Source organism: Zonotrichia albicollis, chromosome 1 (genome assembly GCF_047830755.1).
Source record: "Zonotrichia albicollis isolate bZonAlb1 chromosome 1, bZonAlb1.hap1, whole genome shotgun sequence".
In the NCBI taxonomy this organism is placed as follows: Eukaryota; Metazoa; Chordata; class Aves; order Passeriformes; family Passerellidae; genus Zonotrichia; species Zonotrichia albicollis.
The window spans coordinates 10,330,907-10,357,502 of NC_133819.1; the positions used below are offsets into that span (position 1 = coordinate 10,330,907).

The following is a 26,596-nucleotide window of genomic DNA, read 5'->3' on the forward strand; positions in this document are numbered from 1 at the left end:
ATGTGCTTTAAACCTCAGAGAATAGTAACAGAGAAAGACATATTAGATTTTTTTAACCCTCAAAACCATGTTGCTTGTTGATTCTTTATTTTTTTCATGGAATGAAAGCAGATTTACCCCATTTGAGCACTCTGTAAGATCTTAAAATGTACATATTCTGCTGGCCTTATTTTGTTGATGCACATAAAATCTCTGCTTTTTATCAAAATAATGCTCCATGTTATGCAACTGCCTCAGACTAAATGCACTGCCCTCAGATGTGAAGGCACAATGAGAGCCCAATGCAAACATTTCCACTAAAATCACCATCCTCATTCTACAGCCCTGTCCACCTCTCAATGCTCCCAAATGTATTTTACAAACAATTTTACAAATGAAACAGCATAACCCTCCTCCCCAAAGCAGGCATGGTGGCTGAGGTCCCATCCATTTCCCCTCCATGGCCTTTCCAGCTCTCTCTCTGCCTCTTTCCTCCAGTCTCAGACAGTTTAAGCTGGGGCACATTCTGTCTCCTCTTTCCCTTGGTCTCTCCTTCTGCCCATGAAACAAAGATTTGAGCTTCTGCTCCACAGTACCCTAACACTGGAACATTTCAAAGAAAAACCCCTGACAATGGAAATATTGAAAATGTGACCAATGCAACACATTCGCTCAGGCCTTTGCTTGGCACCTCATGGCTTCAGTCAACATTTCCCAAAACAATTCACTTTAAAAAGAAAACTTGTAAAGATTAGAGAACAAGTGTGAACTTGTTCTCTTTGTGTGAACAAGTCCAGACCAAATAATAAAGTAATGCATTATTAGTGCTAGCTAATAAAAGAGTGATTATACAAGGGATATGTGGGAACAGCCAGACATGGCAAATTAAGGGGATATGACCAAAAACAACCCTTGTAATTAATAAATACATTATGCTGCTCTTACAGCCTTTAAGGCATGCATCCTCAGATTCTGCAGAACCCAAGTGACCCAGCTGTGGTTCACTCCACCTCTCATGCCCCCAGACACTCCTTCCAGCTGGAAATGCTCTAGCTGTCTCCTAACACTCCTCTGGGATATGTGGTTGTACCTTTGAACCAACACTGGATGTGAAATGCTTTTGAATAGCAGTGGTCAGTTTTCTCTCTGAATGCATGTTGTGTGGCAAGAACTCCTGAGCTGAACTTGTTCAAGTGCCACCCTTGGCTGAGGTGACCATGGTGACAGAAGCTTTGGGACACACATGCACATAACATGCACATATAGACACAGGAGAAGGCATTTCCAGAACAGCTTTGAAGCAGCACACACAGCACCAGAGGCATTATAACATAGCTTGGGTTGCAGGGACAGGTGGAAAATCAGCAGTTGTTGCCAATGATTCTTTGTCAGTGGCCAACACCAGAAGGCTTTAAAAGGCAGCAAAGGTAATCCATCCATGACTGGCAAAGCTGTTCTCTTGAAAAATTTTCCTCTCATTTTCCATGCAGACCTGCATTTGCTGAAACTGCAAGCACATCTTGAGGTTTTCTATCACAAACCAGAAGGAACTCTATATAATTCACCACACAGCACTATCTTGGTATCCTCAGATTCAGAGCTAGCTAACCACAAAAATGTACTCAAAAGCTATGTTCAGTTGTGATTTATTCTGATGTAAGTGCTAAAATGGAGTAAAGAGAAGAGAGTCAGCTCCCCACCTTTCTTGTAAGTGGCACTTCAATAGGGACGGGGACAACTTCTGCAAGCAGGCAGCCATAAAATGCCACCATGAAAGCAGCAGGATCATTGTTAGGAAACACCAGGGTTACCTGAAAGAGAAAAATTTACATTAAAAATGTTTTATCCTAGGCGTCAGATCACGGTAATTGGAGTTTCCAGGCTTCCTTTTGGATGCAGATGATACTGGAGCACTTTTAAGACAGCTATTCAGATGCCTAATAACAGATGAATGAGGAATCAGAAGGAATTTATTCTGATAAATATTCTTTTCATTACTATTTTCACTTAGGATGTAGTTAAATACTTTCATGCTGCATTGTTTTCTACATTGACAACACCTTTCATCTGGTTCTGAAATAACTGATTGCTTTACCAGTGTTAAATAACCTGAGTAAATGGAATTAGAAGGATTTTAGATTCTAATGTAATAATTTGCTTGAAGTTACTGAAACTGAAGTGTACATGAGACCAAATCAAATTATCCAAACTTAGGATGTCACTATGCCAATCATTAACACACTCTTTTGTTTCACTACACTTTGCCTCACACAACAGTTTTGTTCCAGGACTGTTCTGCTGTCCCAGTGTGAAGTTTCTGTGTGCTGTGTACACACAAAAACTGAAACCTGGAAGCAAACGCCACATCCAGAGCTGCCCATATCACATTCCAACCTAGGTGTGGATTTGTTGAACTTAACAGCTTCAGGGCTAGGGCTGGGGAATTGTTTAGATAAAAGAATGCCAAAACCAATCACAGATACCAGAATGCTCAGTGGGTCTGAGCTGTGCAGCTTAACCCTGCAGGCCCTGCCTGAGGCAGGACAATGCCTGAGATCCTGCACAGGGCAAGGGAAAGGAGAAGGGAGGGGTCACAGCCTTGCCGAGGATCCAGCCACTTCAGAGAGCCCACAGCTCTCCAGGCAAGGGCAGGAACAGGACTGCTCTCACTGGGGAATGGCCTTAGTGGCTGGATACTCTGTGGTTTTATTTCAGTTCAGGCAGATAGGCATTCTTAGCTCACCTCCTAAACAGCTGTAACACAGCTGGTAACTCCTGCACACTCCACTGCAGTGGCATGCAAAGGCATGGCAAATTACTCCAAACCTTTTTCCCCTGGGCTCACACACAGAACAAGGGTGTATTATCACAGAACCTTGCCATTTGCTGAAACTACTTAGCAGCTCTTGAGTTTTGACTGTTTCAACATCTGTGGAAACCCAGGGCACAGGGAATATTTCTCTGTCTGCTCTGGGGTGCCCTGACCCCCAGGGGAGCACTGACTTTGACCCTCATTCATGGAGAAAGTTTCCTAGACTTCAAGATAGACAAGAATCCACAAAAGTGTGAAATAGATTATAGAGTAGTGTGGGTGTATCACTTGGGGAGAAATTGAGGTTTTGGGATTTTTAGTATGTTGTGGATGGAAGCAAGATGGAGGCACAGGGTGTCGTCCTGGGTTTCTTCTTCATGCTTCTTCCTTCTTCTTCTTGGGTTTGGGTGGCATTTTGTAATTGGGCAGAAAAATCCACATTGTGGGCTCTGTGGGATCAGTTATTGGGTTAAAAGGGAAAAATAATCTGGGTGTCAGTTCTTAATTGGATAGTTTAGTCTTAAAAGACCTTGTAAGAAGAGCTTGTTGGCCATTTTGTGCCTTCTAATGAAAAGCTGTCGAACTTATGGTTGTGAGACTGTTTAACTGATAAGAAATAATAAACACTTGAGTCCAAACACGAATTACTGTCTCAAGTGCCTTCAATCCAGACACAGAGAGACTGACAACTGGTACTGCCACAAACATCCACTGGAGTTTCCTTGAAGTAAAATCATGATGTTTCCATGTATGCTCCAAGTTTCAGTTACTGGAGATTTTAATTGTTCCCAGAATTTTCACAAGGCTTCAAAAGTAGACATCTTCCCTACATCAACTTGATTTCTTCAAACTAGAAGAAGTCTAACCAACCTTGTCCAAGTGGGACAAAAATATCTCTGGTTTTTAGGCTGAAGACTTTAACCTCATAATTCTTCATTGCTACTTTATCTGCACACTTGCACATTAAACAATCCAAGTGCTGGAGATGGCTCTGCAGAGCTTACTATATGCAAATGGAAATACAGGGATTTTGCCAGGTGCATGGGGGGGGGGGGGGGAGGGGATGGTAGAGATTGCTGAGCCCAGCAAACATCTGAAAGATCTCAAAATATACTTTGAGGGTTCTTAGGTTTTGCATTGGTCTTTGCTTACATAAAGGCAGTGAAGGTTTGGCTGGGAATCTTTGAAAAGGAGCTGACAGAGGTGAAAAAAATCTCACTGAAGTCCAGTGGGAATGAGGCATTAACTTCCTCTCCAAAAAACATTTATCACTAACAGACTTGTACCAAATAAATAAATAATGCGTGTAAAAGCAAAAAGGGCTGAAGGAACAAAATCATACAGTGTATATTAGCAGATGAGAATCTGGTTAGCTAGTAGATATTTCAGAGAGCAAGATTAATTTCCAGGCAGCTGTCTGGGGTGATGCAAGGTTAAATTTCTGAAGTTACTATAGAAGGCAAATGCACTTTGCCACGTATAATACCAGAAACAAGGAAGGAGATGCAGGCACGTTCATTTACTTCTTGGCTCAGACAAACAACCTAAAAGGTGAGGTAATGGTAGTCATGAAAAACAGATTGCATTGACAAAAGTTGTTTTTAAAGAGAAAATATAAACTATTTTACACATATGAAAATAAGGAAACAAATACATTCTCATTTGGAAACGACCAGAAATACGTGCCTGTATTTCATTTAGTATTTAAAACTGCCTTTAAGTGTTGTCACACAACACACATTACATAGAATAAAGTAATCTTCAAAGAGGTCAGAAAGCTTTTTTGTTATTACAACAGGGGTGTAAGAGCCAGAATCACAGCCTAGAGCATCAGAAGTGCTGTAACACCTCATCTTCAATGTGAAGTTGCCTCAAATGATCACGTTCCTGTTACACAGGGACGCCAGGCAAGACGTTTTTACAACACAAAGCATATGCTTTCAGCACTCAGCTACAAACATTTGTTTCACTCTAATCTAGGCTGACTTATTTTAGATGAGCTGCAATTTGTTCCTTACGTGTCCTGTGCTAGCTAAACTTCCAGTTTTCAGCTTGAACTATCCACAAATCCTTTCTTAACGTTAGGAGATGCCACTGACTGCTGCAGAAAATGACTATGAATCTGGGCAGGCAGCACACAGTAAATAAGGAGAGATGCACATTGCCTGTAGGTGAACTTTATCCTTTTGGAGATTTCTGGGTGGACTGTTTTGATGTGTACACTTGAATAACTGCTTCTGCTGTTGCTTAGAGACACACTTGCAAGTAAAAGAGAGTCTTCAGATCCTAGTCCTGGCTGAATGCCATTGTAGGAAGCAATTTAGATTAAGGATCTACAGATCCTTTAGTTAATTTCTTTATGATTTATTTCAAAAAGAAACACAGGAAGGACTGTCACTTTTGGGTTTTTTCCTCCTTTTTTTCCTTCTGGGAAGCATTAATGCATGCTTTCATTTTTGAAGCCCTAAGACATGTGTAATGCAAGCAGACATGTTTCTCACATGTGGCACAAGAGGATCAAGTGAAGCAACAGTTTGAGAATTGTTATCAGACTGGAGGGGAAAACTTAATCCCACACTCACAACTGTAAGCACTAGGGCAGGACTGAAATTTGCATTTCTGACAGATTTGTTCTGGAATATCCATTCCATGGCTTAGATCCAAACTGGAATGGGACCTGTGGAATTTTCTATGCACACTCTGGCAGAGAAAATGAGCAGCAGGCTAAGCCAGCCTTGGCAGTCAAAGGGGTAGGGTTGCAAGTACATTGTTAGCAAAACCATAGGACGTTCTGGTCTTCATTTAACACCTTCAAGTGCTACCTCTGCAACTCTTGCTCTCTTTATCCCTCTACTTAGATTCAGCCTCTAGCAGTAGCTGCATCAGAGGCAGAACAGGAATGGAAATATTCTCTCTGTTACCAGTCAGTGTCATTTATTTATTCAACTGGCTGCCAAAATGTGCTGACTTTGCTTGTCTTTGTCCTCCACAACGCTTCTCTTGTTTCTACCAACTCAACAACTACAAAGTCATTAGTAAGTCAGTTTTTTATCCACATGACACCTCCAGGCTCTATAAGCAAGCTTTTGCTAAACAGACTGTTGTTTAATGCCCAAAAATCACTTTCCATGGGAATGTTTACTGTTGATGTTGCCACAACTTCAAGTTCAGGGGGTACCAGCTGAGGTTACTTAACATGCAAGTACAAGATGTTCAAAACATCTGGATGATCAGTCTTAGGGAGGAAACAGCAGATTTCAGCACCCTGTCCCACACCCCATTATTTCACTTCACTAATTTTCTCTGAGCACCCCAAATACCTCATTCTCTCTTTGTCAATATTTGCATTTGAACTATTACAAATAACCATTGAGATACTCACCCTGTCTCCAGGTCGTACCATTGGTTCTTGTTTTGTGCCTAATTTGTGTAATATATTGTAAGCAACCTTCATACTTCTGGTCCAAAGTTTGCCTATTAACACAAAATTTTCAAAATTAATATAAAAATTCTTATGTTTTAAGGTTATTAATGAGAAAGAATACCTGAGAAGTCAAAACCACACAGTAGGAACATTTATATTAGTTTTCCAACTAAATATGACACCACTACTGGGACTACTGGAAATACTTAAATACTTATCAGAAATTTTCTTTGAACTTCTATTTTCAAGACAGCAGCACTTTAAAAACAAAAAGAAAAGTGAGAATAGCTTTCTTTATGGCAGAAGGGTTTTAGTTTGGAGAAAACTGGATCTTGACTCTGAAATTAACTGTTAGAAGGGGCTGGTACATCATCAAGTCCAGACATCACCCTGCCACCTCAGCTGTCCAAGGTGGACACAGCACATTTCAGCACAGACTGACCTCGAGGGCGATGTTCTGTTTTGAGCACAGCAATTCTCTCACCAAAGAAAAAGGAAAGGAGCCCCAAGTAGCAGAGGCAAAGAAAAGAAAACCCCAACAAACAGAAAATGGGCACACTGAAGCAGCAGGGACCCTCCGAACCTTAGCACATCCATATGGCTGTTTCACTTTTAATCCTGGGCCTTCTTCCATTTAACTTGGTTTTTCCTTCTCACCTACTCCCACACCCTCCCTTTTCTCACTCATTTCACTTGCCCCAGTTACCCTTCCTTATTGTCTCTCTCCTCCCCTTCTTCACCTTTCCAGCACCACTCTTATCTAATCCTCATCAAATCTCCACCCCAATATTCAATAAAGAAAAATTCTTTCCCCAAGACCTCTTTGCCCACATTACAAGTCTTTCATTAATCCTTCAAGTGATTGGCATCTCTGCTCTTCCAGATGCCCTTTGTTTATAGACTTTGTTACTTCCATGTGAACAGCACCAAGTTTAGCAGCCCTTGTGCCTGGCTGGCCCCAGGTACTGCCTCTAAACACTATTCATTCTGACAGTAACAAATCTTTAATTCATGCCCAGCAATGACTGAAACGATAATAGGTTCTGACAAAGGATTACCTATGGAGTTCAGCAGTTCAGGCCCCAAACATGCACTATTGCTATTTATAACTAAGCCTAGCAGTTGCTATAAAAAGAACCTCCACATCCTGGTTATAAAATGCAATACTACTGAATCATTTTTAAGTGCAAATCCGATGTAAATAGAAAGTAAGATGAGAAGGCCAGATTTTCTATTTTTTCCCACTTAAGGAAAATTGGAAGGGTCACTGCTGCTTGTTATGAAGAAAGTACTAAATGCAATTATTTCTTATGAAAACAGTAATATAGTATAATTAAACTATGCTTTGCAAAGTTTTTTATTTATTAGAATTACTCCAGTATTTGCATGTTGAACTGTCTTGCTGCTCAGAAAGGAACACAATTCTGTTTCACTGGAAACTCAGCACAGACACAGGAGCATGTCTGCAGGATTAACTCTCACAGAACTACCTGCATTTGATGGAAAGAAAGTCTTTGAAATCCTCCCTGCTGCTACAGTTAACACTTGAACTTGACAAGTGAGTGGGATAAAAAAAAGGAGGCCTTAAGAAAGCAAATAGTCTTTTTACTTAAGTTTTTCAACATTAAAGCTTCAGTGGCAATAAAGTTAAAAGAGCAATTAGTAATGATACAGAATATTGGAGAATGGAAATCAAAAGCCTGGAAAAAGTTCTGAATTGCAAAAGAGAACCATCTTTACACAAAACACTTTTAAACTTGAAATGAACATTTGAAGGAGCTGCTGTGAAAAGTTATGTCTGAGCTCTAAAGATTAAAGCTGTAACAGGTCTTAAATTTACATTTGTGACACATTCATGCTAATTTTTCATCTATCAAGTGTACCATCAAATATTTTCTTTAAAAATCTAAGGGCTATTCATATTACAGTATTTAGATGCATTCTTTCAGAGGTGCCCAGGTATGCAATACAATAATTTCCTCCTTAGAGTCCTGGATAAATGCCAAAATTAAGTTCTCTCAAAGTCTAACAAAATTTAAAGGAGTAGTTTCTAGCAGAGTTTTAAATAAGTTTAAACACATTTTGTCATGATGCTCTTTTATTGCCAAAATTTTATTTCATCTTCTAAGACACAGATAATATAAGACTGCCTTCCTAATTCCTCACCTTTCTGTTTGAATACACTTTGAAACTGCACAAAAATGGCCACAATGTTTTCTAGTGGCCAGAAAAGACTTGAATTTTCTGTCACCACAGCCCTTTCCTTCTCTGTTTACTGGTGTGATACCAACCTGTGTTAAGTATCTGAGGCACACATGCTTCTGAGTATGAAACTGTGGCAAACTGGAGTGAAGCAGCTTGCTTGCATTCAGCTGGGAAGGGGCTGGAACACAAAGATCCTACAAGCTCTACAATGTCCAACCCTTGCAGGCCCTGCCTGCCCTCAGCTGCTGCCAGCTCTGCTCCAGTGTGGGCTGCCAGGGGCAGGCAGGGACCCCCAGGCACTCTGGTGAGCAAAGTCCAGGCAGATCCTGAACTGAATTGTTCAAAGGAATTCTGTAATTTCTCTAGCAGGGTATATAGCTGTGTTCCAAAAACTAAATTAAAAAAGGGCCACAAAAGGAGCAGTAACTCAGAAGCTGGAGCTACGGATGTATGGATGATCAAGGCCAGATCAGTGGCTTTTGGACGGGCACAAACTCCTGACCAGACATGGACTGAGCCATGGGTCTGTTTTGTTACCTTGGCTGTTTGCCCTCCCCAGCCTGACACCAAGAGAAACACAAAGGATTCCATGTCTGCAGGATAACAGCTCTGAGAAACAGAGGATGTTATACAGAAGGAAATCTTTGAAGTGTTTCCTTCCTTGGTTCTGCCTAGGCTGCAATTCAGAGCAACTCTTCCTTTGCAAACTTGAGGGATTAGACACTGCTGGGAAAAAAGACGATTGCTAAAACCTCTCGCACAAATCCCGATGCTGTGACCTTGCCGTGACCTGCAGGCAGTGCCACATCTGTGCTGTGGGAGTGGGAGGCCTGCTGAGGGGCCAGCTGTGCTCCAGCCAAGGCTGTCACCCTGGGCTGGGGCTCAGGGCCCATCCCCATGCAGGATAAATCGCTTCGTTCCACAGGCTCCAGAGGAAATCTGGTTGGGCCGCCAGGGATACATCCCATTGTCCTCAGCCCAAGTTCAGTGAAGCACCAGCCCTCCTTGGACAGACACACTGCCATTAATCTTCTCGGCTGGCTTGGAGACAGCGGGGAGGATGTAGGAAACTCAAGCAACAGCTTCATTTGGTGGTGAGCGGAGCAGCCTGTGTCCCAGCTCAGTGCCAGAGCTCCTCTTTCCCAGCTGTGCCACATGCCTCAGCCCTTTCTGCAGCACAGCACAGTGCTGGAACCTGGAGCTGCTCTGCTGCTTCCCTGCTATAAACACCACACTCTGTGAGCCCTCCTGCTCCTGGCATTCTTGTCCCCACCCTCACTGCAGCAGGGTCCTTCCAAACAACATTCCTACCCACCACACCAGCACAGGATTTGTGCCTGTGAGGCCCTGATCTCACTAGACAAACCTTAACAGCTCCTTTCATGCATTTAAAAAGTGAAGGATTGTTATGTTATCTACAGAAGTGTCCCATGGTGTTTAAGCCACAAGGGTTCCCTCTGGAAGGGGCCCAGGCTCTGCAGATCCAGGGCTGGCACTGCCAGTCACACACACATATTGTGGGTAAGATCGGGCACTGGATGTTTAGGAACACAAATTACCCCTCCGTTTTCAGGTCACAAAACCATTTCCCGTACAAAGCAGACTGGTAGAGTTCCCCTAGCTAATTTTGGAAAGCAAAACCCCAACAACAGGCAGTTGATGCACACCTTGTTGCTACTACAATTTATTACCTTGCTCCTACCTCCCACTGAGCTGCTTGTGCTGCTGCTTTCCAAAATCTCGTTTAACTCCACAAGATGGTAAGAAACAGAGCTTTTCTGTCCATCTATGACTGCCTAACTTATAATTGCTTATTTACCGAAATAAATCTTCCTCTAAAGATTTTCACTAAGCCACTTCTGTCACTTTGCCAGAGTGCTGCTGCCAGACTCCCATGCCCTAGCAGCACGCTGCTGCAGGGAGGCCTTTCAGGTCCTTCACACACTTGCAAACTGAGCAGAGAGTTCCCACTGTCCAGTGAGTAACAGCAAGCACCACTTTGCCTCTGAATGTGAGCCATATCTGGCAGACATCACATGTGCAGAAATGCTGGGAAGGACAGGATGGAGAAGGCACCTCGCCTTCTGGCAGCTGTGACAAACACTCTTAGCACCCATGGGGAGCCAGGCCTTTTCTCCTGCCACTGGACTTTTGATTTAGTTGAGCAGTATAAACTCTACATCAGCAATGATATGTTTTGTAATCAGTCATCTTCTTTTTTTAAAGTCTACTCAGATGGCAATGAAATTTAGCAAGTGAAGGAAGTTAATACCCAGTCCCATCTGGTTAAAGCAACACAGTATGAAGGTAAAGGAAACCACAAGGTGTTAAAAACCACACAAAAAGGGATCTGTTAACAAAAATTAGGTATTTTTCACATGACACTGAGTAAATCCCCTTCCTCTTCCTTTCCAAATCTGTAAAAAGACTAAATGTTTGTGTTGAATGTAAAGAGGGTTTTAATAGAAAAGCTGTATCAGGGAGAAAACTCAGAAAACAAACCAGAATGAATTTCCTGATTGTCTTCAGGACACTTTTCAGAACCACACAGCACTAACTCAGCAAAGCCAAACCAGGGGGTGCTTACCAATCTCCGTGCACAGCAACTGCGAGGCTGCCAAAGTTTAACTGCAAATAATTTTGTCAAATATTCATTTTCTCAATACCACAGTATAACATTCCTTGTATTAAATAGAAACAAGAGCATTTATTAAATCTAGGGTAAATGGCAAACTTCCTAATGTTACGCAGGTAAAGGGGCTTTTTAATTTGCTTTGCAAAATAATAGTTGCAGCTTTACTGCTCTGATAATCCTTTCTTCATGAACTCTTTACATCCAGCCTAAACAGAAAATGAAGTTGTTGTCTTTTGGGATAAAAAAATCCAGAGAAAAAGAACAAAAATATTCTGTTGCAGAGAATTAAGGACTCCAGACACACTCAGAATAGAAGCAATCTTGCTATAACAGCACTTGATATTGAAGTCTGAATTATATAATCCAGCAATTTTCAGGTTTTTTATTAAAGAAATATAGATTTAAAGTCTTGAACAATCATAAGATTAATATCTGTCTGGGGATTTAAACCATGGATATTCATACTTCTGTGAGCCCTGAGTTATTTCAGAGGTAAGGACAGTTCGGTTATCAGCTGCTTGGTCAGAAGCATCTTGACTCTGTCTCTCTCCTGCTGATAATTGTGAAATTCCAGGTCTGGGGCATTCTCACAGAAAGGTCAGGAAAGGGTGTACATTGCACAGCAGGTGCAGGATGGCTTGGGGATGGCTGGTTTTGGTCTGTTGTTGCCTTTAAGGTATACCAGGATATCTCCAGTATGAGCAACATCATCTCTGCTGAGGCAGGATCCCTTTGGCCCCAAAATGTTTACAGTTGCTTTAAAGTTACTTTTAAAATCAGCAATTCATTTCCAAACAAATGCCATTTGCCAAGCATTTCCTTCTCCACAGAACCCAAATGGAAGAAGCTGTCCTCTGCCCAGAGAGTCACATCTGCTCTTTTTTCTGAGCCTTGAAGTCTCTGATGTGGGAAACACTACATCAGAGCTACTGAAAATGGTTTCAAAAAATCTGATTACAAATAGTGGTAGATAAAGGAAATTAGGATTATTTGAAATTAGACTAATTTAACTGGTACTCATTTTGTTGTTTTTAACAATGGTTACAAAAAGAAAGCTCAAAACTTGGTTATTGATTAATTACTTTCAACACTTTATTTTTTACCCAGGCATTCTGAATAATCATTTTAAGTAAGAAAAGTAGTTCTGGTACCATAAGAACTACACAGGATTTAATTGTCCTTTATTCACATTTCTCCTCTAAGAAATCACTAAGCAGTTCATTATTAATACCAAAACCAGATGCCTCACAACTCTGATTAACTTTAAGCCAGAAATTGTCTTCCTTTTCCTCAAAGTACACATTACTTTTCTAGTCAGAGTTCAGACTCTCATAAAACCTGATAAAGACATATTTCCTTCCCATATCTCAGACATTTCAATTTATGCATATTCAGTGATTTGATTTATAAAGGGATTGAGAATAACTTAACTAAGATGTTCTCCACTTAAACAAGTTCCCAGAGGAACAAAATATTTGAGAAATAAGTGATATTCATAGTGTTTCATTCACTAGAAAGAATTTAAGAATTTTGAGTACATTAAATAAAGATTACAACTGGGGCACTGAGAAGAGCTTCAAGAACTGAGGCAAACGCTTCAAACACTTGCTTGAAAAAAGGATCAAGTCTGCAAGTGCAGTTATACATTTATTCTATCTAAAGTAATCTGAGACATGTGGAAAAAACCAGTCCTGACATGCTATGAAGACAAGAAGCTCAAACAACATGCAGAAAAAGACACAGGAGATACAAGGCATTACAAATTTGATGAACTCCTGAAGAGAAACGGGAGGGCAGCAATGATTTTAAGCAACAGCTGGAAGTGAAACTTCTTTAAATTGGTTCCCCTCTGGTCCAGAAGCCCTTCACAACCTGGAGCACTCCCCTCTCAAAGCCACATGAACACAAATTCTCATCAGCACCCTCAGGGGAGAAATCCCAGGGCCCCACACAAGGTGGGCCCTGCAGCACTGCCCCAGCTCTGTCTGCCATGGCTCTGTCCTGAGCCCTCAGAGGTGTCCCTGCAAGGGACAGCAAAGGGGAGTTGTGAGGAAGACTTTGGAGAAGCAGAATTTTGTTCAGAAGGAGCTCTCAGAGCTCCTTTTCAGCATGCAAAGCCACCAAGGGAAAATAAGACAGTGTCCTGGAGAGATGCAGGAGGCCAGCACTGCGTTTGTCAGGGCCAGAAGAGAGCCTGATGTAAGAATCAAGACCAAGGGCACAGATGGGATGAGGTTTCACCAAGCAGATGCAGCAAAATGTGTCAATTAGAAAAGATTTTCTCCTAAAAAAACCTGAGAGGTTCAGACACAGAATGGCTGAGAAAGAAAGAAAAAGGAAAGGGAGGGAGGGAGGGAGGGAGGGAAGGAAGGAAGTGGCGGAAGGAAGGAAGTGGCGGAAGGAAGTGGCGGAAGGAAGGAAGGGGCGGAAGGGGCGGAAGGGGCGGAAGGGGCGGAAGGGGCGGAAGGAAGGAAGGAAGGAAGGAAGGAAGGAAGGAAGGTCTGAGCTGTGTATGGCACTCTAGTTACAGCCTCAAAGATGGATGGGAAGCAATATTGTCTACAACAATCCACAAAAAAGGAGGTAAATATGCTTGGTGTTAAGGGCATTAGGACTCCTGCTCTAGATGGGTCTTGATCCAGCTGATAGCTACAAAGACATTCCTGGAAATTATCTTGGAAAGGTGGAAAAAAGTGTGGGATAAGCAGGCAAACCTGGAATTCACCCATGCAGTGACAAAAAACTGGAGAAGATACTGAGAATGAAATCAAATTACATCAAAGAGAAGCCTCCTCTTAACTGGAAAGTTGTAAGATAGAGGAAAAGGATTTCCATGACAAGGGGGTGTGAGAAAAGACTATAGCAAAAAATAAAGACAATAAAGAGAGGTAAAGAATTCAAGAGGAGATGCAAGTGATGACAATATCTCAAAAACCAACACTTTGGAAAATTAGAATTATTCTTATAATTCATGAAGATTTTTGAAATATATGAAAATTCATAATGGTATTTCTTTAAATAACTGTGGAATACAAACTAGAAGCTACTGAAAATCATCAGGGCTTATGGTTAAAATTTTAGTCACCTGATCATAGCAAGCCCATGAGGAAATTCAGTGTCACGGTAATACCACGTGGCAGGATTGTGGCTAAGCTCATCCTTCAAAAGTTTATTACTACCAGGGCCAGTGGAACTATGCACAAGGATAAAAAGTCATGAGTAGGAGTGTCTTTAATGATTTCAAGCCTTAATGTCTATTAATTTTCAAGTTAAAAACTGCCATGCCTGCAATTGCTAGAAAATATTGCAGGCACAGAAGGTGGACTAGCTACAGCAAAATCATTCATAAAGTCACCAGTGAAATGGCAGGTGGCTGTATTGTTAATGACATTTCCAAAGCAGTTTTCATTTAAGGAAACTACTATGGCATAGTAAATGAACATTTCCCATGAAAAAAATATCAGTGTTAAATGCACCCAGCAGAGAAGAATTCAGCAAATCTATGAAATGTTTTGGTTTGCAATTTATTTTATCTATAAAAACAAGACAAAAAAAGAAAAAAAAGAACTGATTTTTTCCTGACCTCAGGAAACTACTTAAAGGCAACAGGAAACCCACATCCCAAAGCGCTGTCAAATGAAAGGCGAGGAAACACGAATTTAAGTCCTACTTTTCTCAAGATTCAGACAATGCAGAAGAGGAAAGAGTTATTTTAGAACAGAGAAGCAGGCTAGGTGGCTCCATGAGCCATGCAGATATGTTCCTTGGGCTGATTTGCTCACCCTACAGCCTCAGGCAATGCAGGACATATGCTCAGACTCTCTGGACAGAATCCCAAATTCAGAAAAATGGTCTGATTCTCAGTAATAGCTTAATTTCCTTTCCTGTCCAATTTATTTAAAGCATTCAGTAGATGACATGACTTCTGCAAACATGTAATTGCAAACTTTAAAATTCTTCCCTGGTTTCAAGTAAATGTCCTTAAGGAAGACAAACATTCATCAATGGTGAATAGTATGTTTGCCCCTGAAATTAAGTCAATTCTTAACTCTGCAGCACCTGAAGGGAAAATGTTTCATGCATGACCCTCAGTTGCAAAGGTTCTCTTATGCTTTAAAAGCCTTTAACTGTATTTGCAGTGCCTAACTTGTGGCGGAGAACTTTTTGGCCAGAGACATCTGGGTCTGATTCCTGAATGGAAATGAATGTTCAGCACTGAACAAAACAGACAGACCTCTATATCAGAGCATGTAACAACATTCTCTGCACAGAAATCCAAGTCCCTGAGAAGGTAGAAATAAAAAAACCAAAATAATTTTTACATCCATCTCAATAGCATACGGAAATGTTCCAACTCACTTTCAAAGTCTGACAGTTATTCATAATAATTCCTTTGAACATCTCCCAAATGTCCCCTGAACATCTCAAAATCAGAAGCAATATGGGAATTCTTTGTCAGAGATATCCTTATGTTGATTTTTATTTGGCCTTTCTTGGTTGCAATACATTGTCAAGCAGTGTATATTGAACTATATGAACATACCAAAGGTCACACTAAAATATATCCAGGCAAATCTGTTTCAAGGGGGTACATTTGCTAGTTGTACAATTAACCCATCAGGAGAAAGAATTCAAATCACACTTACTACAATGTCAGCAAAAAAAGGGGAAAAAATCCTATTAACTTCTTCAGGCAGCTGATGAATTTTGTAGACCAGGTTAGGCTTTTGCAGAACAAAGCCTGGCTGATATCCAAGGGCAATGGATTTGGACATCAATCTTCAGGAAAATCTGACCTAGGACACATTTCTATTTAAAAGGTGGGTTTAATTTATAATCTGCTATTCCATGGGTATATCTACTCAGCTCTTTTCCTCTGTCTGAAATAAATCATACTGTGACATCTCAGTAAGCCATACTCAGACACCAACAGCTTCAGAGCTGTCTTACCCTACTCACAAATGGAACAGGAGCATCATTATGAGGCTTTTTTCACTCTACATTTATGCATTTACTACACACACCATACAAAATGTATAAAAGCACAAACAGTTCGAAGAGTGCTCACCATAAGTGAGAATGTACAGTGGTTTCCCGTTGGTATCCATAGTGGTTAGGCAAGGAGCCTTTGGTGAGATGGTTCCCCATCGCTGCAGGGCTGCTTCCAGGGAAGGGGGCCAGTTTGTCACCACTCCTAACTGCTCCCCACGCATGGCCAGCATCTGAGCTCCCTCTGGCTTTGGCTGGTTTGGATCTGGCTGTTGAACTTATGATTATGAAAAGATACACAGTTACCATGTAAATTCTATACCTTGTGCACACCTGTGTAATCAAGAGAATAAGTTACCTTTGCAAAATGTTCTGAAAACAGTGACATGTAAGAAGGTATTGAGAAGCAACAGAGAAATGTAACAGAATCATTTCCTTTTAAATTTAGCACAGATCAAGCAACTGATGCACCTCAGGAATGAAAAGTCCTTGTTCTTACACTGGTTCTACAAGAAGGGAAAGAAACTGCTGAGGCAGCATGCATATATTTATCTTCAAAACAGTAAACCTTTCTTTATTCCTAAAGAGAGATGGAGAATAGTTTTTCCTGGAAAAAAAAGCAGTAATGAGATGAACTGCAGAGCTACTGACAAAAATGTACTTTAACAAGTAACAGATTGATTTAAGTCATGTTCTGTTACATGTTTTCTTATAAATTCCTGTGAAGACTATTTCAATTTCCACATCCTGGTGAATCTTGATTCTCAAAGTGCTGGTCTTTTTTAAAAAAAGTTCCATTTATTGACTTTATCTTTGTTTCTGTCTTACCTTTAGTTCATTTTTCATACTTCACTGTTACACAAAGGATATTGTAAAACATTTAGCATGCTCCCTCACTAACATATTTTCTCTCATTGGTGTTCCAAAGCACTGGCTGTAACTCACAGCTGAATGTTCTCAAAGCAAAGCTTCCCTACACTCTCTTCTGTTATATTTTTGCAAGCACAACCAGGAGCTGAGCAAACAAGAAACACTTTTGACTCCACAGCACTATGTCCAAGCTTACTGCCAGCAGTTTCCACTGAATACCATTGGGATTTTGGTACTTGCCAGCGCAGGAAAGCTTACTTGTCTTTCTATAAAGTCAACGCAAACATTTGACAGAGTTTTCATAAGCGATCCCCAAACACTTTGAAAAATGGCCATTTTACCTTCTAACAATTCCTCAAAGTCATCCACAAAGAACTCCCGTAATGGCGGTCGTTTGGGCCGTTTGAGGGTATTGACCAGCTGCTGGATCTTTGCTGACACTCTGCTGCTCACTGGCACTCCTGCAGGACAGGGATCAATGGAGACATCAGTCAGTGGCTGTGCTGCACCCACCAGACATCAGGGGGGTGAGGAAAGGTCTAGGACTGCAAGGCCACCACAACTACAGTTTCATGCCATACTGTGACTCGAGTGTTTAACATCAAAACACACAAGTAAAAAAGAACAGTGATACCTAATGTAAATAAAACCAATACAGTAATGTCAGAGCAAGGTTGCAAAATTAGAGAGGAAGCAGCACACAGACTGAGGGAGAGAAGTAAAGTGGTAAAAATGTCCCTACAGCAAAATTCAGTACCCTGAGAGTACTGCCTCAGCAATGGTCAGGGAGAAAACTGGACTGGCCCTCCCCATGATCATTGGCCATACCAACACTGATTGACTAGACTGCAGCCTGGTGAAGAGTGTGGGTCATAGGCTCTGCCCCGTCATTTATTCTGAGTTATTTTTACACTGCAGGGGACATCTGTCCAGCATCCATCTAAAACATGGTTCGTGTCTTTGTATTACTTCAGCATGCCCCTGTATTCTCTGAACATTCCTGCAGCCAATCCCACCAGCCAGAAATCTCCAAAGGGAGCTGCTTGCCCATACAGCATTTTGGAACACACAGCTCTGAGCAGCAGCCTGGGGCAAGGGGCATTTTTATAAAATAGTCCAATCAATCACCTCTCCCTTCCTTTTCTCTAGTTGAGTGCAAAACCTCTCCAATGTGCACATCATCTGTTCCTGAACTAATAGCTTTCTGTCACCGCATTGCAGGAATTTCAACTTCTTACCCTTCCATAAGGTTGGCTGCAAATCTTTTACCAAGTGGTGTTTAGAGCTGAAGCTACTAAGTTTAGATAGAGTACACTTGGTCAATAATTCTATGCTGTGCTGAAATATTGTTTTGTAAGTTTTAGAAAAGTAGAGCAGTAAATAAGGAAGGGTTTACAAATAACTGTTAAAAAAAAAAAAAGGCAAAAAACCAAACTAACAAAACATTAGAGAATAAAATTTCAAACATGTCAATTTTCAAGAGGTAGCCATGCTAGGATCTCACATTCTTTGTCATTTAAAATAAACAGACTAGCTGTAACCAGGCAGCATGATAATGGCAAATCTAAAGAGATTCTCTGGGGTTTTTTGCCAAACAGTGTCTATGGGGAGTCAGCTCCACTGATTAAGAAATATTTCTCTATGTTATCTTCATTGATATCAGCTTATTTTAGAACTGTAAAGGTGCTGCAACTTTGTGTTTACAAGTGAAAAGTGCCCAGGAAAAAAACCCACGAAAAACACCCAAAAACCAAGAGCAGATGCATACAATAAACACTAAAAATGTCAGGATACTCAAAAAACCCCAGTTCAGTTTTGGGACATACCATCACCAGTCTCCATAAGCTCAGCATTGCCATACTTTGGTGCCACCCGTGCCGTTGATCCTTGTGGTCTTTCTACTTGTATTGAGTGCTCTGAGGTGTAAGTGGTAACATCTGGAGGGGCAGAATGATTTTCTGTGAAAAGTAAGTTAAAAGGTTTAACCGTGTACCTCTAATGTCAAAGGGCAGAAAAGCAAAAGGCAGAGGAAAGGAGACCATTTGAGATTTTTTTCCCCCAACACAGGAACAGGTGTTAAAATTAATGCACAAAATTATTATACTAAACTATAATGTGTAGTATAATTTCAATAAATAAAATTTGCACTGATTAAAACAAGGCTGTATATCTGCACTCGCACAACCAATAGGCTTAAAGAATTATACAATTAGGTTGTAAGTTCTCCACTGACATCTGATTTTACTTAAAGCTTGTGGACATCTGCAAATAGAAAAGACCCAGACAAATACACTTCTCATGGATTACTGTGTTAGTTTTTCTAAGTAAAAAGAACACAGCATGTTGTCAATCATTTGCAGGAGCCAATGCATAGCACTTTTATAACCTCTGTATTCTGACTATGTCAGTTTTAGTTAAGAAAAGAAAAAAGTCAATCATAGCAGGTTTGGAGACCAGAGGCAAAAAATAAAATGTAAAGAAACATGAACTTTGCATTCTTCATGGACACTTGCTTGTCTACTATTTTTAGACAGAGATATTTCAATTCTTCCGCATAACAAAACCTTGCCTTCCAGAAGGCAAACACGATTTGGTCTGACTCATGCCAGCACTGCTGAACAATTCCACAGAGATAATCTTTCTCTTTCATGGCCTGATAACTCAGCATGCTACCACAGTTCATCTTCCCATGTTTTCAAGTCAGAGTCTGTATTTCCTACGTATTTATGCTATTTCTATAGGTTGTCCCATAAATTTATTGCAGGTTTTTATCCACATTAGATTAGATGGAGATAAACGCCACAAGCAAATAACAACTTTTCTTTCAATTGACATAAATGATCCCCAGCAGCGTCTAAGTTACAAGAGAAGGCAGGTCTTCACTCTGCTGCCATGGAAGTGAAGAGAAATGTATTCTATTTAACAATAGGCTAAGAATCTTTCAAAATACAAAAATTCTGGAAAAATGTCATCGTGTTCCAATACTGTTTTCAAAATGTGCCTCTTACTAAACTTTAGATTTAAGCATCGGGTGCTGTAAGTACTAGAACACCAACTTCTACAGTAAATTTAATCTCAGACATAATTTTAAAGCACTTTCATTTTTATGAGTTTTGAACTTTGAAGCACTTTGATTCTTGTGCATTTAATCCCAAATTTATGCACCATCAACACAGAAAACTAATTTTTTGCTACACATACCAGAAAAGGATGCTAATAGATGCTTATTTTGCATGCCTCTCATTTAAAGGTAGCATTTGACAGACAATCATCATGCAGATTTAAGACATGACATTAATTTCTGCTGCTGTTATTTAATGTTTATTTTCATGAACATCATAAAGGCTCAGTCCTATCACCCAATCATATTATCTCATTGAGGAAGACACAAAAAGACTTATTGAGCAATTCAAAAACATCTTGTGTTCTACAAGTGTCCAGTTGGAGCTTTTGCTTCTGATCACATCCATTGTTAAAATTTTACTGAAACAAACACCTTACATTGCGCTAAGTGACCAACTGAAGTACAATAGATTGAAGTTTATGCAGTAGTTGCTTGAATAATGTCTTCATTTAAGGTCTTAATTTCTTGTCATTATCAACTGTTTTAGACTCAGCACAATTTTTTGCCCTTTCCTGTTAAGTGGCAAGAGCTTTTTATAGATCGTGATTGTATTACTCAATAACTAAGTCAATTAAAAAATGCTGATGATTATATTTTTCTCTTTACTTATAATGCAGTTTTACAATGCATATGGGAGATCATGACTAAGAAAATAATTGTACTTAGTCAGCTATTAGTAACATGAGAAAGTATTTTTAAAGTGAGCTGTATTTGCTTACATTTTTCCAGTGAAGTATTCCCATCTTTCAGACTTTAGAAGGCTCCTTTTGAAGAGGAGTTAAAGACTAATTTTTTTTTTTTTTTTTAATGCATGGGGCAGAAGATACATGAGCAGGGATGCTCTCCCTTCAGAACTCTGTGCCTAAAACCAAATTCTTCTTTGTTACACATGGTGCTGAGCAGGGGGAAAGGACATAACAAGAGTCCTGCTCTTTCGTAAAATGCCTTCCTTCTGAACAAACAGCACTTGCACTTGAAGTGGCCTAAAAGAAACTCTCTTCCCAAGGTTGCCACCATGGCTCAGTCAAGGAGTTCTCATGCCCTGGCTGCCCAGCTGCTATTTACTTTTATCCTGAAGAAAAGGAATAAGAAAAGGAATACTGAGGTTTGTCTTGATGCGTTCCTTTATAGTATCTGCTCAGCAGATGTCTTATCATGGCACCATCTACAGTGCTAAGTTTCATCCATTAGATTTACAAATCTTTGGTCAGTTAGCATCTCAAAGTCAGGCTTGGAGAAATGAAAGTCATACAAAGATTTGGTCTGAATGACTTCTAAAGAAAAAGATAATTGTTATGTTATGTGAAATGCACTCCCTTTTTTGTATAGAACAGCCAATCCAACTTTGGCTATGGACACAATCTGTAGAGAGTTTCTTGGTCTTATGTCAGGTAACTTGAAGAATTGTTGGAGGTTTCATTAAGAATCATGACCCTGACACATCTGTTCACTAAAAAGTAGAAACTGACAGCTGCATGACTTCAAAGCACTTCCTCCATCAAACATCCATATTTGCATCACCTCCTATTCCCATCTCTTCCAATATCCTTGCATTAGGAGATCACAGACAGAACAGCTGTTTCCAGTTAAGCCTCTCTTCATTTCTGCCACTGGAGCAATATCATTTACCCCATTTCATGAAGATCAGAAAGGCCCAAAAAAGCAGAGCACGTTCATGGAGAGATACAGCACTGACAAAGCCCAAGGTCTGAGGAGAAGCAAAGGAGTGCAGGAATACTTTCAGTGCAGGTTTGGAAGCTCACATAAGCACCAGGTACTTGAAAAGTCTCCAGGAACTCAAAAAGCATTCCTGCAACACTGTACTTGAAGAAAATGCAGCTTTTACTCCCAAATAAACTGGCTCTTCTGGTTGTCAGGGAAGGGAAATCCAGAGTCAGATCTTTCCATTAGCAGGGTTTTTCTTGTATTGATATCCAGGTGACAGATTGTATTTTAGTCTCCTGTATAAGTTAACATTCCCCCTCAGAGCACAAGAATTTCCAAGCTGTCTGAAAACTATCAGCCATGCTTATGGCACATGGTTTTATATTTATTTGATTAGCAATCTATGTAGCCTTTAATGTGGATAGAAGCCTTTGATTTTCAAACAGAAACATATTTGAAGCATACAAAAGAAACATTAAATGCACCTATAGGATCAAAACTTTGAAGTGAGATTATTAACTTTATATAGATTTACAATGATAGACAAGCATTGTGTAATTTTCACCACATGACCTTTGTGAGCTTTGGGGTGTGCTTTCTGTCCCTGACTTTTATATTCACAGAAATCCAAACCATGTAATACCAACAAACAAAAGCTTGAAGATCTTAGAAATTTGCACAATACTGACCTCAAGAAGGGTCAAAATATCAGATATTTTTAACAGATTTCACTGGTTTGACCTCTAAATTCAAGAATTACTGAACATAGCTGTGAACACACCTATGCCAAACCAAAGATTTTGCCTTTAGCTTAATGCAGATCCCTGAGCATCTTCAAGCTGAGAATAAATATTTAAATGATATCTATCCCAGACTAGAACTCTGGCCACAACAAAGCAGCAGCAGTCAAATTAAATGAACAATATAACATTAAAATCATATACTAGCTTATGTAAATTATCCAAATTATTCACAAAGATAACTCTGATTATATTATAGCCAAAGCTTTTTATCAAATCTCTTTTCAGGACTGCATTAGTACACTTAAATTGGAAAAATATCTCCCTTTTACTCTGTGATGCACTCGGGAGGTAAAATCCTAGTGGACATCAGAATGGAGGGCTTTTTTGGGTTATCATTAAGGTCCTTCCCATTGCACCTTGAATTTGTATTTATTAAAATTGGCACCTTCAGAGTATGGCCTTACATAAACACAGTTGATTCCTTTCCTGCAGGCTGGTCTCTCTCTGGAGAACAACTCCTGGACCAAACATCAGGGCATGGTAACACATGTTCTTTGTGACCAAGAACAAACTGGCTCTGATAGCTGAGGAGCCTTAAGGAACAGGAACTTTTTTCTCCTACCAAAGATTATTATTCATCTACCATCACAGGCCCAGTGCCTTGGAAAGAGTCAGGCTTTCTGTACGGTTACTTCAAATCTATCACCTCTTAGAATACATTTAATGCAAAATCTACCTTCTTGGATAGGAATGAAACAAAATAACAATTTCATTTCAAATTCTTAAAGAATGCAGCTCACCCATGAAGAAATACATATTACAGTTATAACTGTGCAGCTTCTCTTACATTTCCAGTGATTTTAGCAACCACAAGATCCCGGTCTCATCAATCAGATTTTGTGCCCCAATGACCTTTACATTACTACAGCTCAATTAGTGTCCAAGAAGAGATGCAATTTAAGGCATCTTATTGCCAGAATGAATGAAAACATGCATGCACTGAAGTAAGCTCAACGGCTTCCTTCAAAGGCAAGATCTTTCTAGTCAACAAGGCACAGGAAAACATGTACACATAAAAACAGTAGTTTCCCTCTTCTACAGAATAGTGCCATCTTAATTTAGCTCTATAAATGCTGTATTATTTACCACAAACTCAGTGATTATAAAAGACTTACTGTGCCAGATTTAAAATTACTAAAATGTCAAATTATAAAGAAGCTATATTTAAAGAAAGACACATTAAGACTTTGTGTATGAGTAATGCAACCTTTCAGAGTTTGGATAAATTTAATTCTCTATGCTATAATTTCCTGTAGCATTTCAGGATGAAGTCATAGAAAATAATCAAATGCAATGATTAACTTGTTCCCAATGTTTCTAAAACAAGGTTCTAAGCATTCACTTAGCATGAATTTATGAATACAATACAAGCTCTTCCCCTGACTGCAATTCAGCCATTCTGGATCATGATGGGAGGATTACTGAAAATACAGGTGTTACATCAAGCTGTACTCATAGCAAAACCCAGGGGATATGTACTCCCTTTCCAGCACATAAAATCATGAACACTGCTGATGCTTTCATGTATCTCGTGACATGTACTTGAAAAGGAAATGTCAGCTGAAGAACAGTCACACAAAACTGTAGTAACACAGTAGTAAAGTTGCTTTATCTGTTCCAACAAAGACTACAACAGATTTTTAGTGAGAGTCGAAAATACACACCCCAGCAAGAACATACACAAAGCAAAGGCCTTGTATGATAAGCAGCTGAAGAGTGAATGGAAACCAAGCCTTGCTTTCCACATATCCAGGTAAACAGCTGCCTCATGTTAATAAAGACCAGTGTCAATGGCACAATATTCAGAAATAATGTCTGTGAAGCTTAGCCCTAATGGAAAGAAAGCTTTGACTTCCTAGCATCTTTATAAAGGAAATAAACAAGATATTAATAATAACAGCTCCCTTCTCTGAAGCTCTATAATGGTCTCTCCCACCGAGTACAATCGCTAGATATCCTAGTTCAAGTATTCTAAATTCAATTAAGTGCAGAAAAAATATGTTTGAGAGGACTACTGTTAACAAAATTATCAAAAATCACTCAAGCTATGTAATTAAAGTGGTGCAGCAGTGGGGGAAACTCATATGCAAGCAATCCCTAATGATGCATGCACTGATTTTCCTTACTGATGAATCCTACAGAGACCTTTATAGTGCTAAGTAATGGAAGTCATGCAACTCTACATTTTAAGGTATTTGGTAACCAACAGCTAGACCCTATTTGCCACAACATAAGCTTACCCCCAAATCTAAACTCCCCTTTTTCCCCCTTCTGAAATAGGAAAGTAGGACTTTCTTTCCATGTAATATATATAAATATTAAAAAGCAAAGAAGCACAGGAAAGACTTTTTTTATGACTTCACATCTCAGCATCAGCTGAATGTGAGAGTCAAAATTCATGTTAAACTGGACACACTCCACACACCTGTATACTGACCTATATGTGTTTGAGCCATAACATCAGCTAGTCTGTGTGCAGCACCACTGCCTCCACTTTGTGTGGAGGAGGAGGAAGTGGTTGATGTGGTAGAGCCGTGGATCGCTTGACTGATCCAATGTTCCATGTTTATGCTCCCCTGGCTGGAGGTGGGAGTTCCCTGGGAGTCACCCTGGACGGAGCCTTCGTCTTCTGAACCAGAAGAAGTATCTAGTAAGTAAAAACAGCTTGTTAGCTTGCAGTGCTTTGGGGGTTTCTTAACAGAAATAACTCATATTAATATCAAAAATCTCAGGAAAGTGCCATGAAGAAAATCTCAGGAGGTAGGCAAACATAATGAGAAAAGTGCAGCACTGAAAGCACTGAAACTAAGTCAGCTGCTAACTGTGCACCTCTCCTGCTCTTAGGTCATGGCCTGTGTATTATTGTACCAAAAAAAAAAAATTAAAATTAAAGTCTTCCTTTATAATGTTAAATAGAATCTTCTGAAGATCTCTGGCCAGCAGACAGTATTTAAAAAAACTTTCCCAAGCTCACTCCACAAATCTGTGAGACACTTTTCCAATTGTACAAAGTCCAATCCTCAGTGAAATGGGAGTCTCAGCCAGATTCAGTGAGTATGAGAAGCATGAGATGTGGGGTGTTTTCACAGTCTAGCGGATAAAAAAACAGATAAACTTCAAAAGGAATGGCACAACTAATTGTTAAGATAATGTAACATTACATTGTTAAGGAATAAACCAGAAAAGTGAAAGGAAATCAGACTACTATAAAATATGACAAGCTGGCCATAGTTAGGTCCTTGTAAGCCCAAAAGGACCAGTGCCAGCTAAGGTATCACCAAGGGCAAAGCAATCCTGTGAACTGTCCCCGTTGACTTTTCCACTACTCAGTTCACCTTCTCTTCAAACACACCTCAGTTAAGCTCAGTGTGCATCAAATGACATTTCCATTACTGTCTATGCTGACAGATTAGCAGTTCATAGCAGCACAAAGAACCACTTTTAAAATTCACATAAAAACAGAGATACTCACCTGGAGGTGTGTAGGCATCCATTGATGTTTGCACCACCAATGAACGTCGCTTTGAGGGCATGGGCACTGCCATTTTCCTTTCTTTATGCTTAGCAAGGGCTGCCTGCACTGCTTCTGTGTGGACATCTGCAAGGAAAGAGGAGTGAAGCCAGAGTGAGACAGGAAGGAGCTGCTCTCTGTGCATCCAGCAGACCTGGCACAGCCTGTGCCAGCTGGGCTGACAGGGAACATCCCGTGATGGGAGCCCAGGAACACACAGCATCTCAGAGCAACTGCTGGAGTTCTCCTCTGCACAAAAAGCAGCCACAGTGAAAAGTGCTGTACTAACAAACAAGCCCTTTGAGCTGTATGATACTCCCAGAACAGTGCTGCAGTATTTGAAGAGCAGGAACATCACTTCCCCAGGGCAAACCTTTATTTAACCTGGAGCTGCTACTTCAGTGACCATTGCTGTTTTCAGTGTGTATTAGCAGTGCCCATTTTTTTTAATGGATAAGGTTTTCAATTTACAGATAAGTCACACAGAGTAAGTGAACAAGAACATTTTCTTGAAGGGTAAAAGGTATGTAAAATGCCACAACAGAAATGGCAACAGGTCTCTCATTCCCAAATCCTTCT

At 40.1% G+C, this 26,596-nt stretch overlaps 1 protein-coding gene across 6 annotated transcripts in view; it reads right to left on the minus strand.

Moving 5' to 3' along the window:
* DIP2C (disco interacting protein 2 homolog C) overlaps positions 1–26,596 on the minus strand; it is a 310,834-nt gene that overhangs the window by 90,211 nt on the left and 194,027 nt on the right. For 5 of the 6 annotated variants that reach the window (XM_074554492.1, XM_005480400.4, XM_005480402.4 and 2 more), the window contains 7 exons: positions 25,979–26,104; positions 24,944–25,153; positions 18,741–18,872; positions 17,256–17,375; positions 16,124–16,321; positions 6,174–6,265; positions 1,680–1,790 (listed from right to left, as the gene is read on the minus strand). In XM_074554492.1, the coding sequence (XP_074410593.1) occupies positions 1,680–1,790; positions 6,174–6,265; positions 16,124–16,321; positions 17,256–17,375; positions 18,741–18,872; positions 24,944–25,153; positions 25,979–26,104 (989 nt within the window). The remainder of the gene's footprint in view (positions 1–1,679; positions 1,791–6,173; positions 6,266–16,123; positions 16,322–17,255; positions 17,376–18,740; positions 18,873–24,943; positions 25,154–25,978; positions 26,105–26,596) is intronic. The other variant, XM_014269188.3, reaches the window with a different exon arrangement.